The 17,469-nt window shown below is 47.1% G+C and overlaps 1 protein-coding gene across 1 annotated transcript in view; it reads left to right on the top strand.

The window, feature by feature from the left end:
* The window catches only part of adamts6 (ADAM metallopeptidase with thrombospondin type 1 motif, 6), a 43,469-nt gene extending 26,000 nt beyond the window's left edge, over window positions 1-17,469 (top strand). Inside the window, exons 15-25 of the mRNA XM_028418387.1 lie at window positions 18-120; window positions 778-911; window positions 4,368-4,491; window positions 5,039-5,119; window positions 6,775-6,938; window positions 8,331-8,469; window positions 9,805-9,934; window positions 11,604-11,808; window positions 11,887-12,063; window positions 14,162-14,318; window positions 15,543-17,469. Of these exons, the coding sequence (XP_028274188.1) occupies window positions 18-120; window positions 778-911; window positions 4,368-4,491; window positions 5,039-5,119; window positions 6,775-6,938; window positions 8,331-8,469; window positions 9,805-9,934; window positions 11,604-11,808; window positions 11,887-12,063; window positions 14,162-14,318; window positions 15,543-15,652 (1,524 nt within the window). The 3' untranslated portion in view covers window positions 15,653-17,469. The remainder of the gene's footprint in view (window positions 1-17; window positions 121-777; window positions 912-4,367; window positions 4,492-5,038; window positions 5,120-6,774; window positions 6,939-8,330; window positions 8,470-9,804; window positions 9,935-11,603; window positions 11,809-11,886; window positions 12,064-14,161; window positions 14,319-15,542) is intronic.

Genomic DNA, 17,469 nt, shown 5'->3' with positions numbered 1-17,469 from the left:
TGCTGTTTCCTGTGCAGGCCTGTCCTGTAGGGTCTCGAGATTTCCGGGAGAAGCAGTGCGCCGATTTCGACAGCATGCCTTTCCGTGGGAAATACTACAACTGGAAGCCTTACACTGGTGGTGAGTTTAAAAACAAACACATCTTTAGACTCTAAATCGGAGCAGTAGGTGAAAGTCATACAGTGAGAAGTTGCTGAGCTGTAAAACCTTTTTTTGTGTCATCAATGAGAGCTCGCAGGCCGGCTTGTCGAAGGTCTGTTTGATGGAAGGGGGGGGAGAGAATTCTTAGGATTCCTGCACACTGAGCTGCGTTCTCTCTCGTCCAACCTGGGAGATCTTAAACCAGTCAGGAGACTCTCCTCTGGATCAGCTCAGAGCCAGAATGAGTGGAAGCGCTATCACAGTTATTGGCAGTGAGCGGAGGAGTGCAGACCTTGAACACATCCACTTAACTGAAAACAAAACAGCACAGAGAAGCGGGATAAAGCTGGAAGCATGTAAACACGCCTTTTATATTTCAGTTTGATCTGGTTTATCAAAGAGGTCTGTTTTGTCAAATCCGTCACCTCCCGAGCCGCCGCATAAAGACGGCCGATAACCTCCCCGTGGTTGTTGTTGGCCGTCTCTGACGGTGACGTCAGGTTCAGGCGTTTTAGATCTGAGTTTTCCTCCACATGGTTATTATTGTCAACAATGGAGATCCCAGAACTGGCTGTTTGCTGGTCCTCAGGGTTGTTTCAGGTCAGTCTGATGTGTGTGTGTGTGTGACCGACCCAGGTGGTGTTAAGCCCTGTGCACTGAACTGCCTGGCAGAGGGATACAACTTCTACACAGAGCGCTCCCCTGCAGTCATAGACGGCACCCGGTGTCAGGCCGACTCTCTGGACATCTGCATCAATGGAGAGTGTAAGGTAAGAGACTTTCAAAATAAAAGCTCTGCCGGTCTGAATTTTGAGGTTGGAGGAGAGGGTGGAGGATTCAGTCCCACACAGAACTGTTACCTAGGAAACCAGAGTTTGATTCTTGTATGGGGCCATAATCAACCATCAGGTTTTCAAGTTGTCTGTCGTTGACTGAGTTTGACTGAGTTTCTGCAGTTAAATCTGGGTCTGGGTAGATGTCTCTCTGCATGGTGGGTGGACTCTCCCTTAGCCTCCCTTCACACTGGGGAAATCAATCCGGCTAGAGCGGGATTCTGGATATATCCGGATAGTTTTTAATCCAGTCTGAACAACGTGAATCCAGATATATCCAGATTGATTTTAATCCACCTCTCGGAGACTTGGCTCAGGTCTGAACACAAATGCGGCTAGCTAATCCCACTAGCAACGTCATACTTCCGGTTCACAGGGACAGTGTCCGGGTCACATACAAAAGCCGTATGTAAACAACCGTCGACCTATGACAGCTTTGCTACAAAGGAATAAACTGCTTTTTGAGACAAAAAAAAAACAGAAAGAACAAGCGACACTGGACAAAAGAAAAAAACGCAGGTGCACACGCGGTCCTACCGCGGCCAGAACGGACTCTGTATATTACGAGGCGCCACCTAGCAGTTTGGAGGACAAAAAGCAAGCCGGGTTAATCTGGATTGAGCGCGGACACGTGTGTGTGTGACAAGCGGCTCAAAGTTGAAGCCCATGCAGAAGTGTCAAAACTTGTAATTCACGCTGCAACAGCTGGGGGTTGGCTCCAAAAGCGAGTAATTTCCCATAGACTCCCATGTTAAAATGGCCGACTTCACAGCAGAAAAGAACATGTTTACAGCCTGGTACAAAAAATCGCTGTGGTCTCAGATGATAGGTTCTCTTCTAGTGTCAATTGTACGGGGGTGAATTTTTTTACAACTCACTCGTTTCAATTGTATTCGGACTTAAAATTACGCCTAATTATGGGCGTTGCCGCTTGAGTGACAGACCTCCCACGATCGCCCGCCCCCCTAAACCCCGCTCGTGCTCCCCCTCTTTGTCCATATTCGGAGTTTTAGTTGACGTGACGCTGCCAACATGGCGGCGGTCATCACGTCCCGGAACCTCCCACTGAGACTCAAAACGGCTCTTCAGAAACAAACGGGTGACGTCACGGAAGCTCTGTCCATAGTTTTTACTGTCAATGGTGTGTGATAGCCAGATTTGAAAATAGCTCCGAATGTATCCAGCTTAAAGGCGATCTGGATTTAATCCTACTCTAGCTGGACTGACTTCCTCCAGTGTGAACGGGGTCTTAGAGACAGGATGGAGCTTACATTAGAGTTCCTGCTCCTCCTTGCTTAAGAGCCAGTTGAGGTCATTCGGGCACCTGGTTAGCATACACTCTGTATTAATCAGGAACATATTCAGAATGTGAAATGACCAGCCCGGCCGTGAATATACAACGGTCCCTTTCACAATAAAAGCTTTTAGCCTCAAAAATGGAGCATAGCAGTGAGTCCAGTTCAGCCTACGTGCCTCCTGCAGAAGCAGGTATAAAACAGTGGTCTTAATAAATACGTGTGGTAGAACGCACCCAGTGCACGCCAACATTCTTCTCTGTGCTGGATTGTGAGTGATGTTTTATCTCTCCATTAACAAACCCAGTTTCTTCGGCCTCTGTTCCAGTTTTTATCTCTGATACTGAACACATAAACACAACTGCCAAAGCTCAGAACCGCAACAGTCAGGAACAATCCGGCCTCCGAATGACTGATTGTGATCGCTCTTTTCTTATCAGAGCTCTGCAGCCTCAGTGGGGATTGTTTTGTGGTAAATAAAACAGAAAAATCATTGTTTTTCATTGAATAATGATTTCATATATTTTTGAAAAGGCTGATTTTAATAACATTTTATTGAAAGGAGTTGGCGGGCAGCGCCGTCTTTGTTTCCGGGAGCATAAATCACTTGCTGTGTGTTTTCCGAGATGCAGCTGAAATAACGTTCTGGAAGTGTTTGCTTTGACTTCCACCTGACCGTACGATTTGATTCCTGTTTGGCATCAAAACACAGCGTCTGAGCCCACAACATTACTCCGACTCTAATACAAAAACACAACATGATGTGTGTTTTAATGGGAGGAGGTGGAATATTCCCCACCAAAGCAGCAGTTGGGGTTTGTTTCCAGACTGAGTCCAGTTTCTTTTTGTTTTCGGGGGCTGCCACGCTGTGATTAATCTCTGGAACACTGTCTGCCTGGAAAACACTCAGAAACACTCAGAGCTGCTGCACAGGAGGGATAGACGTGATAGAAAGGAGTGGAAGTGTCAGAAATTCTCCACATTAACACACACTTTCCTCCTTCGATGCTCCCCTGAGGTTAAAAATCATCTCATCATTGATTGTGTCGCCTTCTTCCAGCTTAAATAAATCCACAGAGATCACACTCATGGGCTCCAGGTTGCGTTTTATGTGGATGTTGCATTAGACTGCACAGCTGGTGTTGCAGCCATTAATAATGAAATAATGAAAACCTTCAGTCCAGAACCTACTGAATACCAAAGCTCCGAGGCTTTACCAATCAAGCTATGAAGCAACGGCTCCAAATTGATTACAGATAAAGATTTAATGGGCTCCATACGGACTCCATGTTAACATTTATTTGAAGCCAACACGTTTTTATGTCTGCAGCACGGGCTCGTTTAAACACTCAGAGTCCATTATTTTTCATGAGCTGGATATGAAATCCGTCAAGTAACAACAGCTACAGCTGTCATTGTTTGTGTTCATTCAGCGGTCTGTGTTGAACAAACACAACAAATCCTCTGCTGAAAACCCTCCTCACACTCCCACACAGTGACAGTCCAGCTGGTTAGCTTAGCATTAATTAGCACATTAGGTCCTTATAGATGGAGTTACAGTGCAAAATGAAGGCAGGTTTTAAGGTTCCAAAAGCTGCAGTTCCTTAAGCGGCCTCTTGATGGCTGGGTCCGTCAAGTGGTATCCTGCGATGTTAAAATCTACATCTGTAAAGCAGCTAACTGAGCGGTGCAGTGGTTAGCTTTGTTGAAGGTTCCTGGTTCGAGTCTAGCGCTGGAGTTTCTCACCGTGAAACTGTAAACATGATGTAACGTTGGTGCATTTTTGGAGCCAGCCCTCAAGTGGCCACTCAAGGAAGTGCAAGCATTTTAGCACTTCTGTATCGGCTTTATGTTTTAGCCCTTGATGTGACGAGTTGGTGAAGCTTTTGATGCTTCAGTAGTGATTTCTGCCCTTTCACACAGGAGGTGTGGTGACTGCTACCAGGCTAGCAGTTTCCTCCACTCTTTAAGCTACGTAAGCTAAGCTAACAGTTTTTCTATGGGAAAGACACAGTGGTGTCAGTCTTCTCTGTACTATTCTTGAACATGAAGCTAAAGTTGCAGCTATGCTAACTCTCACTCTCTGCTGCCTTCCAAGCACGTGGGCTGCGACAACATCCTGAGCTCAGATGCTAAAGAAGATCGATGCCGTGTCTGTGGAGGGGACGGGAGCACCTGCGAGGCCACAGAGGGACTCTTCAACGACTCTCTGCCCAGAGGAGGTAAACCATGTCCGACCCCGGGGGCTTAAATGTTCCGTCACCTCATGTTTCTGTTAGCTCTCGGCTGATATACTGCAGAGCAGAGATAGTATGTTTTGGTTTGATGACTGCATGTGACAAACTGAAAGTCACTGGAGGAAAACACAGTCGTCCTTCTTGGCGAAAGCAGCTGACACATCCTCGAAGTCCGGCACATGTTTACAGCTTTTTAGAATTAATAAATTTCCTCATAATTGCATCATGGAGCGGAGAAATCAGGAATACAGATAGGGACCTGGTGCTGAGGTCGTCTATAGAGAGCAGGAGAGACGGAGAGAAAACATATTTCTCCTTCTATGGTATGGCTAGTAAACCATCTAAAAATACTGTGTGTGTGTGTGTGTGACTGTGGAAAAAAAGAGGAGTGGATTGTTTTGTCCTCCTTCTTTGTCCTTTTTGGGTGAATTCATTCTATACGTACTGCTGCCTGGTATGAGACGTATCTTTATGTCTTCTCTGCGTTGTAAAATACGTGACGCGAAATATGACCCCTGTCTTTGTCTTGCAGGCTACATGGAGGTGGTCCAGATCCCCAAAGGATCCGTTCACATTGAGATTAAAGAAGTCGCCATGTCCAAGAATTATATCGGTAAGTGAAATGATCTTATCAAATATCTTCATGAAAATAAATGAATACATACATTCATGGTCCTAAGCTGATGAATCCTTGTGCATTTCATGGTCCCCCTGACTTTTCCTGCAGCACCAACCATGAAGCTGATAGATTAAATTAAATATCCTTACAACTGTTGGAGTGCTATAGATACATTCATGGTACCCAGAGGATAAGCCCTAAAGATTTTCCACTAGTCTCTTGATGACTTTTTCAAATCTGTGTACAAATCCTACATAGATTGCCGTGGAAACTGGTGCAGATATTCATGGTGCCCAGAGGATGAATCTTAAGGAGTAGTGGCTGAGATTAGGGTAGTTTTTTTGTGGTTTTAAGTGAAATGTCTTCACAACTCTTGGATGGATGAAATTTAGAGACATTCATGGTGCCCAGAGGATGATTGTCTGCTTTTGTTTATGAACAGACACCTGCAGTCTAGCTAACTTCCTGTTTTTAATGACACCAATTTGCAAGTTTCGCCTCTGCTTTTGTATCAAAACAAAGATGGCAGCCTAGCAAAGAGAACGTTGTCTGAATCTATGGTTCAAATGTTGTTAAATGTTGTTCACTGCAGTCTGGTTCTCTGTTCCAGGGACCTCCTTGTGTCTTTTGTCTTAGATGCCTTCATTTAATCTCCATAAAGTTATAAAACAAACAAAAAAAAATCCCTGAATCATCTCTGCATGTGTTATGATGATGATGATGATGATGATGATGACGATGGTGGTGATGACGAAGGCCGCTCTGGCACCCAGACTCGTCCGCTCTGGACTAGACTAAACAAAAACTTTTTGCCGCGTCAGAACCAAAACAATCAAGACGACCGGATTCAATTAGGCCTTCTGCGTCTTTTCATTAACAGGACGGAGACGTGTGACAGCGTGTTGAATTTAGAGCGGGTGGTGTTGACGCAGGGCTTAAGTTACACTTTGAACCGGAGAGCTGCGTCAGATTTATGGGGCCGTGGTGACAGCTGCCTGGTCCGGCAGGATTATGGGGGGGATGTGATGTCCATATATCAAAATTCCGTGTTGGTCTGTCCAGGCGATTTGTAACTGTGTTATGAGTTTCATCTGTGACCTCACTGATAATGCTAATATTTCTCTTTTGTAGCCATTGTCTGGCTATTTAGGTCAGCCTGTGTAAACCGTCCAGATCACAATGCCCACAATCAGTGCCAGATGTACTGAGAAGGAATTTATTGAGAAGAGGATTGTGATACGTTAAAGAGCAGTAAACTATTGTTCATCCAAGCTGCGTAAATGCTGCCGAGCACGAGCCAGAGAGTCAGAAGAACGGCGAGTGTTTGGATTGTTTCTCCTCAATTTGGCTTGGTTTCAGCGCAGAGAAAGTGGATATTTTCAGATCTGTTGTGCTTGGAGACGAGCTTTTGTTTTGACAACCAGACAGAGAGGTATTCATGAGATGGGTCCAGGCTTCCACCTGAACTGTGTGCTTTCTCTTCCTAAATTAGACGTGAGTGCGTGTCGCTGCACGTGAATGCCTTTAGTTGTGTTTCTGCTGAGTCGTAGTGTCAGACCAGCAGGCTGTCAGTGACATCAGGGAGGAGGAGGATGAAGGCATCACATCTGTCTCCAAATGATCATCTCAGTGTTTCTATGGTTACGCAGCTTTGAAATCTGAAGCCGAGGATTATTACATCAACGGAGCGTGGACCATCGACTGGCCCAGGAAGTTTGACATCGCAGGGACGACCTTCCACTACAGGAGACCCTCCGATGAGCCGGAGTCTCTGGAGGCCCTCGGAGCCACCACGGAAAACCTGGTTGTCATGGTAACGTAACTTCTACTTTGTTACACGTCATCACAGAGTGAGAAGAGATATTGACTGTAAAAACATACCCATAATCCTTAGCCACTGCTGCTATGTAGCGACCTAACACATTGGCAGAAATGAGCCTCCATATTTACCTCGTACGGCAGCTGGACTCCTGTGGGATCCATCGGGCTTTGTGCGTGTATCCGAACTGCAGCTGTTTCGGACCAAATCAGCGTCCTTTATGGAAGTACCCGCCATTCTGGGCGGTTTTATGTGCGACCACTTGACTGTAAACGCCAAGATGCTAACTGCTACTTGCTAACTTTTAAAGACCTTCAGCGGATTGTTGTGCTTCCTCATCATTAGATCATCATATCATAAGATAAGATAAGATAAGATAAGATAAGATCCTCCATGTTGTCCTGTCCTCCATGATGGCTCCAAGAACCAAAACACATCAGGCTCCTTTTATAAAGAGCTCAGTGCTGGGACCTGCTGGTAGAGATATTGCAGCAGTATTGGCTGAAACTGCTGATGCTCGCTGGTTTGTTCCTCTGACTTTTTATAAAAGAATCAACAGCTTCATGCTCATCAAAGTTATGGAGTTAGCTAGCTAGCTAGTCTGACGCCTCACTGAAGCTCAACATCTGGCCGTTAACCTCAGCTGACCCTCGGCCTGTGGTTTGGGGTTAAATGCTATTCAGATGTGGACGCTGAATGGCTGGGATTGGTCAGACGATGTTATTGCTTGCTGCTTTGCTCGTGCACGTTAACCACCGTTAACATGTTGCACACAAGAGCGGACGTTTTCTTGTCGTAGTGCATAAAAATCCCGGACCACACAGCACCGCTGGAAGAGACGAGCCGCTGGCCGCTCCACCACTGGTCATTTCTCTGTGGCTTACCAATGCAGTCCAGCAGGCTCATGTTTACCACACAGAGCCTCGCGAGTCTGCACTGGTTTGAAGTGTCACCTGATTCTGTCCTTCTCCACAGCTTTAAGAAGCTTTGTTCTGAAGAGTTTAAGAGTTTTGTTTTGGTTACAGACCAACAGCTTGACTTTGTTCCTTCTCTCAGGTCTCTGGTTGGTTTTAGCAAAGTTAATGCAGCTGTGATGGACTAAAAGCAGCGTGAATCAGCTCCCTGCCTGTTTGGCATCTAAAAAAGCCACCTTTTGCTAGCATAGCAGCTTCTTTGCTTGACGAAATATCAATTTATATTTAAATAAAACAAAAAAATCACATTTAAAGGAAGGCTTGTTCCTGTGGCGTCCAGTTTGTTGTGATTGTTGACAGTATTTTCCTGTGGGAGAAAGACGGAAGTCCTTTCTTTGTTCAAGCATGTTTGTCCTCCAAGATAAATTCAGATTTCAGGTTACAAATGACGTCTCTTCTGCGTCTGCTGCAGGTCCTCCTTCAGGAGCAGAACTTGGGAATACGCTACAAGTTCAACGTGCCCATCCAGCGCACAGGTAGCGGCGACAACGAGGTGGGCTTCTCCTGGCATCACCTGCCCTGGTCCGAATGCTCAGCTACCTGCGCAGGAGGTAAGTCCCATGAGCCGGGTCCTGCTCGAGGTTTCCTCCTGACACTTTTCCTCTTCAGGCGGTTCAGGCTCTGACCTTGTGCGGAGCTCTGGTGGCCTTTAGAAGGACAGCGCTCAAGTATGTTGGTGTTGAATACCATGACTAAATTCTTTGTGAATATTTCTAACCTTTTCAAACATCTAATACTTCATAGCGTGTGTGTCATTCAGTAAATCCCCCCCCCCCCCAGCAGCGTGCAGACACCCGGCATCATCATTTCAGATGGCTTTGCAGAATCATTTCTTTTATTGCTGGAGATCCAGAGCCCTCTAATAAATTCAATCTGTATATTTTCCATATTTTTAGCCGGGTGTAATGAATCCGGCATGCGTTCTGTGAATGAGCTGCTCCGCATAGCTTCTGGTTTACCAGCGCTGCGCAGAGATGCTGCGGCCGAGCGCCTCGTCCTGCAAAAAAAGTCAAACATCCAGAGTCTTAAAAAGCCGCAGCAGCAGTGAAATGTCGACCGCGGCCTCAAGAATGACTAAACCAAACCTTTTAGCCCCAAAGCAATGGGTTTCATGTAACAATAAATACTGGTTCTTCCCAGTTGTCAAGCGTGGCCTGGACGGGTTGGTAATATTTTGTAAAAGCATGACTGAATAAGCATGTGGGCCATTCCTGAGACACACACACACACACACACACACGAGCATCATAAACATGCCTTTGCATTGTTGATCCAAATGATCTAATTTGTGTCTGCTCACCGTGTGCAGCTCTAAATCTGTGCAATGTTATTGAATGGTTTGATGGAGCTGGCTCAGCTAATCATGAAGTGTTGATCAATAAATCACTGCAGTCATAAAGTCTATGAAAAACACGCCGTGACAGCCTTACAGCTGATTCTACCCCCACGCTCCCAACTACTCCTCTGAACTGTATTTCACTGCTCGCACAGATGGGTACATATTCTATACTTCACACACACACACACACTATATCTCATTACATTTGCCAGACAAGTCTGCCGTGGGATCCGTCCCATGAGGGTCCAAACAGACCCTTTCTTAGCTGGCACACACACACACACACACACACACACACACACACAGTGGGAGGTGTGACACTGATACGGTAGCCCTCGCTCTCTCTGGTAGAAGCCAAAATAAAGAGCTCCCTGCTCTGTGAAAGTGATTTGCCAACACATCCTGCAAAGAATCAGGAGTTTACATGTCTGGATTTACTACAGCCTGAAAGCGGCACCGTCCCGACAGGACTGCTGTGTTTCTGAAGGCTTTTCTTTTTCATGTGTGAGCTTATTGATCAGTCTGCCTCCATCTTCATCTATCGCAGGCTCCCAGCGGCAGGAGGTGGTGTGTAAGCGGCTGGACGACAACTCGGTGGTGCAGAACAGCTACTGTGACCCAGACAGCAAACCACCAGAGAACCAGAGAGACTGCAACACTGAGCCCTGCCCTCCAGAGTACGTATCAATGTGACGGTGACTGTCAGCACACAGACGTTCAAGAGTTAACAGGTGGCTCGTTTAGTACAACAGCACATTTGCAGTAAAGAAGAGAAAAGGTAAAGCTAGAGAAGTTTAAGTCCACTTCCTTTGCTAACCCGAGCATGTTCATCCAACATCTGAGTGATGAGGGACAGTATCTGCTGGGTCATTCAGACCATCCGTCCATCCATTTTCGAGCGCTCTTCTGGGGAAATCCTGAGGCGTCTTCCCCGGGGTCTCCTCCCTGTGGGACATGCCCGGAACTCCTCCCCAGGGAGGCATCCAGGAGGCATCTGAAACAGATGCCTGAGCCACCTCAGCTGGCTCCTCTGGATGTGGAGCAGCAGCAGCTCTACTCTGAACTCCTCACGGGTGACTGAGGTCCCAGCCACCCTCATTTCAGCCGCTTTTATTCACGATCTCATTCTTTCGGTCACTACCCAGAGCTCAATCATCAATAAATGATGAGATGAAGAGGACACAACCATCTGCTGAGGATCATTCAGTCATTGTAGGAACATATGGAGTGTTTCCAGTCACTGTGCACCTGACCCTCTGCAGGTCTGTCCCTTTAAGTGACACCTTGAACACTCCGTCAGCCGATCTGTTATTCATATTGAAGCAGAGCAGCCAGAGCTGCTGCTTTCAAAAGAAAAAGTCTCCATAAAAAGAGCCTGACTCATGATATTAATTCACCTTCAATGAGCCCTGGTTGTAAAATGTGTTTGGACCAAAATAATAAAATGGAACGGCAGTGATTTATACCTTCATATGTTAACTATTTTCAGTTCAGTTCGCCTCATGCCAAAAATAAGAGCCCCGAAAATGACCACCTGTGTTTGATTGTTTTGGCTTCCCCTCCGATCCTGGAGGGCTGATACACAGGTGGAATATGAACTCTCACTGTTCGGTGGCCAAAGGTCCGAGACGCCCCGCGCTCGCAGAGCCGCCTCGCTCACGTCTGGAAAATAAGGGATTAAATGCATCAGGTTAATGAGTTTCAGTCCATCGGATCGTTATTTGTGTGTGCTTTTGTCCTTTATCCAAAAAAACTGATAGTGTCATAAATCTGCTGTATCAGACGGCAGGCTGAGCTCTGTGTGTGTGTGTGTGTGTGTGTGTGTGTGTCAGAACACCTCTTCTGCAGCGTCAGTGCAGGCCGGCTGAAAGCAGAGCATGTAAACAGGACAGTTTGAGAATAGCTGGGTTTATGGGCTGGCGTAATGAAAGCTAACACAGATGTTTGAACACGTCGTTAATTCTGTGTACATTCCTCCAGATGATGTCACATCTCACAGGCTGGATGTGTCTGGAGGAACTCTGCACTTTTATGATATTAATGCTTTTTTTTGGTTTTTGTTCAAAAGCTCACTGGTCCGGGAAAGCTAATGCTAACTTGACCTAGCTTACTAGCCTAGCCAGCCATCGAAGTCCGTCGCTAAAATACATTTTCTGATGTAGGCACCAAAATCAATGAAAGTCTTGGACTGATGAAGGATCAATGTTGATGTCACACAGAAATACATTCGATCACATTGGTGTGTTAGCAGATGTTTTCATCAGTTCAACCGGAGGAAACCTGTCAGACAGGTTCCTGCTTTGCCCCTTTGCTTTGACCATGATGATCATGCCCTTTGGTTCGTAGGTGGTTCATTGGCGATTGGTCAGAATGCGGGAAGACCTGTGACGGCGGCGTGAGGACGAGGACGGTCCTGTGCATCAGGAAGATCGGGCCCGCTGAGGAGGAGACGCTGGAGGACTCCCACTGTCTGACTCACCGACCCATCGAACGAGAGTCCTGCAACAACCAGTCCTGCCCACCAAAGTGGGTGACTCTGGACTGGTCAGAGGTAAGATGAGGATCTTTACCTCACTCTGCTGTCCAGATCTTCATCTTCTCACACCTCCTCCTCCTCCTCCTCTTTCAGTGCACACCTAAATGTGGACCAGGCTTCAAGCACCGCATCGCCTTGTGTAAGAGCAGCGACCTGACCAAGACCTTCCCGCCTGCACACTGCCCGAGCCACAACAAACCTCCGGTCCGGATCCGCTGCAGCTTAGGGCGCTGTCCTCCTCCCCGCTGGATCCCCGGTGAATGGGGTCAGGTAGGACAAGATGGCTTCTCTTTAACTTCCCAAACAACAGTAATCCTTTAAAAGGCTCACTCCAAAGTTTAAAAGACAAAACATGCACTGATAGAGTCCATGTGTTGGTGAATGTTAGTATAATTTACACCTGACAGGGGGTTCCGGGCAGGCCTGTGACACGTGTGTGTGATGTCCTCTGGGCTGTTTGAAGTTTATCTCTGCCTCGGTCCAGGCCTCGCTGTCACTTCCAGGAACAGCAGAAGGATCTCGGGCACCCTGACGTGACTTAGTGCAGCTGAACGCTTTACAACACAGCTGACTCATGTTGAGGAGAGGACGCCAGAAAGTTGTGCGTCAGAGATAGTTGTATCTGCAGAAAGTATGGCTTGTTATTTCTCTGGATTTGTTAATAATTGAAGTTGGATTTTAAACAGTGGGCTCTGATGTTTAGAAGGCGCTGACGTCACGGCCTCAGCTGTGAGTTTCAGGTCAGGCGAGGTTGAAGGTCAAGAGTCTGGCAGGCTTCTTATATCGGACAAATGAGCGTTCACAAACGCCACAAACACGTTCAATAACAGGCGTGAACACAACAGACCTGACACCCGATAACCTCGGTGTGGTCCTTCAAAGCACGGGCTGCTCGCCACGCCGAGCAACAGCTGGAGCCTGCTCTTACACAGCACTTTCTGCAGAAGTATGTGTGAGTAAGTGTGTGTGTGTGTGTGTGTTCTCTCTCTCCACCTCCTCTGTTGTAATTACAAGCTTCGCCCTCGCCTGGCCTTCCAAGCGTCAGAAAGAGGGAGATTGTTGCCAGCTACCGAGCGGCTGGTCTCCCAGGCCAAAAGGTCACCAGTTCAAATCCCACTTAAGTTGCAGCACTGACGTACACCATCTGTCATGGCCGGCGGCGGCTTCTAATAAAGACTCTCTAATTGGGAAGGGATGACATGCAGGCTCACTGATCTGAGGCAGAAGAGAGGATCATTGAAGGTGACAGAAAGTGAGGAGGGGGTGGCTGGGTTCATAACACACACTCAGGCGCAGTGATGGCTGACAGGTGTGTTATTTCTCAGTGTTTCCAGATTGATTACAGAGATATCCAGTTTATTGCATGCTTGTGTTTTGGCTCCTAAAGAATGTTTTTATTAGCCTTTGTTTGGAGTTTAATGGCTGCCAGTCTGAGTTTTCACATGTCAACAAACCAATGACCTGAACGCAAAACAAGAAAAGACATGAAGAGTGGGAGAAAAGGTTCAAAATAAAAGAATAATTAGATCTAAACAGTTTGAGCAGGTAATAGCTAGCTGGCTAAGCTTATTAGCGATGAAGTCATTGAGCGAACAAGCTAAACTTAGCAAGCTAACGGTAATGTAGCTACCCCACGTCAGTTTACGGTTGTTTACTGATCTCAAAGTTAGTGTGCTAACTAGCAAGTGCTAACTGTGACATTAACGAGCAAGCTAATCTACTTTAGCTGTCTGATGGGAGGTGAATCACTTTTATCTACTCAGACAGTAATGCTAACAATTAGCCTACCAAGTAAGTTTAGCTTAGCAAGCTAAGGTGTAACGTAGCCACACTGCGTTATTGTAAGTTAGCTAACTTTTAAAGCTAAGGTTAGCCAGCTAGCTGTGATCTGCTACGCTGCATTTACCCAGCATTGTTGACATTAGCTACTAAATACAATTGTAGGTGGAATGATCTGTTTAATATTTTGCTATTTTAGATAGCATGCAGCTCATTTGTCTTAGCAGGGAAGCTAAAGAGGCACTGAGGACAGTAGACGCCATTTTATTGGGATTTTTGTAGAAAAACATGTCACACCCCAGGCTGTTTACATATTAATAATAAAAGTCACTTCACACACATTATGTTATTGAATGTCGCATGAGTTGACCTGTTTACGTGACGTTGTGAAGTCCCTGCCAGTTGAATCAGATGGCGGAAGGTGACTCCTGCTGGCTCTGTCTGCCCGCTGCCTCCGTGCCTCCATGATTGGTTGATTGGATCAAGTTGTGTGCATGTGCCAGGATTACTGTTGAATGTCTGAGTGTGTCATTGATGGCCCTCGTTTACCCTTCTTAAAGTTGTGCTCTGATGTCTCCTGATGTCGCAGTGCTCGGCGCAGTGCGGCCTCGGACAGCAGATGAGGACGGTGCAGTGTCTGTCCTACACGGGACAGCCGTCAAACGAGTGCGCAGAGACCCTCCGACCCGCCACCATGCAGCAGTGCGAGAGCAAGTGCGACGCCACCCCGATCTCCAACGGCGACGGTAAGAGGAGAGTTTGTGGCCGCAGATGTTTGTGCACAGCTGTCGCACACAGAGCCACGCTTGAGAAGGCTATAAACTGTCTCTGTCTTCATCTCCACTGTTCTGCTATGACCTAAACACGCCGGGATGACACACTCCTCTACACTCTGCCAGCTACATTAATCTTTCCAGTGAGGCTGGCTTCTGGTCAAAGTGAAACAGCTCAGCCCTCCATATACACTTACACATGATGGATGGCTATTCAGATGCACAGAGAAGGGCCTTTCGATTAGGCTGAATGGAAAACGTGAGCAGCGTTTACAGGCTGGCTAATGGGATTAGCTGTAGGCTAATTGTTCCTTTACGGACAGCAGTGAGGCAATGTCTCGTTTCATTTGGCTCTGCAGAGGCAGGGGCCGAAGCCTAATAAGGGAAGACACTCTGATCGTGATAAGGCATTTAGAGCACTGCCTGTCCGGCATCCAGCAGCCGGTTTCTGTGTGTGTGTTTGTGGATCGTAGGGATGGCAGTCAGCCCAGTCAGTGAATGAGGCCAGGCTCTGCCTCAGCGTCCAAGTATAGCTGCAGAGTTTTACTCTGTGGAGGCCTGAGTGAGATGCACCGGCGCTCATGTAGCAGGTTAGCCCCAGCCGGTGCCTCTCATATTATCAGAGCATAGAAACCACAAGGATCCTGATTTTCTATAAATACACCAGGTGCCTGAACCATGTGAGAATAAAATGACTTTAAATTATAAAAAAATGACGTGATGATGTCGTTTCTGTTTAACAATAAGCAACATGTCAGGATCCACTGATGACACCATGCTTTCTCCACAGTAGCTCTCTTTTAGGAGGGATTATCATCCAACAACCGGCCGCATGATGATGTAGATCTGCTTGATAATCTGGGGATCTGACCCACCAACCATCAATGTTGTCTGATGTCAGATGCATGGTCGTTGGTCCATGCTAGGCTAGCTGCTTGTCTCACCCATTCAGCCTGAGTTTCTATGGTCACTTAAAGATCTTCAGCCATTGTTGTGTTTATTTCATTGACTAAGTCAAGACGGGGAGACTCACTGTCCCATCACATGCAGAAACCTACAGAGAACATATATTTATACGTGAATGGAGAGCAGACCCCCCCCTACCCCCGAGACTCTGTGTATGAAACAGGCAGACACTGAGTCATGCTAAAAATGTTTCCTTCACTCTCTAACTCAGCTTTTCTTCTCCTCCCTCAGAATGCAAAGATGTAAACAAAGTGGCGTACTGCCCGCTGGTGCTGAAATTCAAGTTCTGCAGCCGAGCGTACTTCAGACAGATGTGCTGCAAGACCTGCCAGGGCCACTGACCCACGAGAGCGAGACCAATCCAGACGTAAAGGCGAGGCCGAGGGAGGGAGGCGGCACTGAGGGGGAGAGAGAGAGAGACGGAGAGAGAGGGAGCTCAGCGCTGTCGAGTAAGAGTGAGCGAGGCGTTTCCTGTCCACCACGCCGACCCCCCCCCCCCCCTGCCCTCCATCATGGTGGAATCCAGACCACTGCTCAGCCCTGAGACGCTGACACTAACCTTTAGTTTGAACTGTTCACTTCTGTGAAGTGGGACTGTGGAAGATTATCTGTTGGTGATGTTATTTTTATTATAATAATAATGATTGATCATTGTTAGTCTTCCTGCGTGTCTGTTGTGTGTTGAATCCAAAGTGCTGGACACGTCGCTCGCAGAGGATGCACCCCCCCCACGGAGGGATCGGAGGAGGGGGGCGCGACTGTGATGGTGCTATGTCAGGCAGGCAGACTCTCGGCTTGGGTGCACTTTGTTCATGTAAATACTTTGCCAATCTCCCCCCCCGGTGTCTGACAGAGCAGCCCGTCAGTGTACTGTATATTTATTGTACCATTCCACACACAGAGCCGGCAGAGAGTAGCCTCCTGTCATGGAAGGGAATGTAATGTGAGTGTGCTGCAGTCAGAGTATTACATACTGTACCATACTGTATGTTAACCCCTTCTATACTGTAAGGATTTGTGTATTATATATGATGTTAATCCAGGACGGTTACGGTCTTCTCCCTGGACGGGTGCCTTAGTCGGAGTCAACCCTCGGCGCGTGATGTCAGACGGCGCCTGGGCCCACACCACACACTGTCACCGAGCTGGCCTTCACTGAAAACACTTCCAGGAGCTTCCAGGGCACGTTTGAAGGATTCATTTTGAAGGAAGCAGCCTGTCCTCTGCAGTCAGGACCACTCCATCAACACTGGTCAGAGTTCACTTAAAGGAGCAGCTCAGCATTTTGGGAAATTTTAAGGAAGGGAGGAGGTTGATGTTAGCTTAGCATAAAGACTGGAAACAGAGGGGAACAGTTAGCATGTTGTTGTCCTATCACAGCCCCATCTGAAGCTGCTCAGGGCTCCTCCTGTCACATGTTTCAGATGTTCAGAGGTCGGTTTATGTTCAAAACAAAACTCTTCTAGACTTTCCAAAGGAAAAAATTATGAGATGTTGATTAGAGATTATAATTCTGATATCTTTTCTTCTGACCTGACAGAGCATCTTCCTGTTGCTTAGCTAGCAGCATCTCTTCATCAGGCTCATAGGCAGAGCCCAGGGCTCCTCGCCTTTTGAGATGTTAGATTTTAGGGGCAGTTCCTGCATGTGTCAATGATCTACAGTGTTCCTAGGATGCACAGTAAAATCCGGCAGTGATAAATCTGCATAATCCAGCTTAATGAAGAACTCAATGATCTTACGCAAAATTAAAAGAATTTTCTCAGACGCCTCCAGCTTTAATGGCTGTGAATGTCAAGCTGCAATACCCTGAGCAGCCACTAGGGAAGTTTACTTTGACCTTCTATGATCAAACCATTGGATTAGTGAGACCTGGAGCTGCTGCCACCTTGTTTCCAGGATTTATTCTGAGCCAGGCGTCTGTGAAAATTTCCCAAAACGCTGAGCGACCTCTGTGAAACATTCAACCACTCGTACCCGAGTGTCTCACTCCCCCTAACCTGCAGCCGGCCAGCTGAGCGGTGCCCCCCCCCCTGCTCTGCTGGGATGCTGTTATTCCCATGGAGTGCTGTGTTTACCTCTTCCCCTCTTCCTGTTACGCTCCGAAGGGTTACGGCCTTCTCCAAGGCTTCTGGTGCTACCAAGCAGGTGCTTCCAT

This window comes from Parambassis ranga, chromosome 12 (assembly GCF_900634625.1).
Source record: "Parambassis ranga chromosome 12, fParRan2.1, whole genome shotgun sequence".
In the NCBI taxonomy this organism is placed as follows: Eukaryota; Metazoa; Chordata; class Actinopteri; family Ambassidae; genus Parambassis; species Parambassis ranga.
The sequence above is the reverse complement of the archived record's forward strand: the minus strand, read 5'-3'. Positions and strand labels throughout refer to the sequence as shown.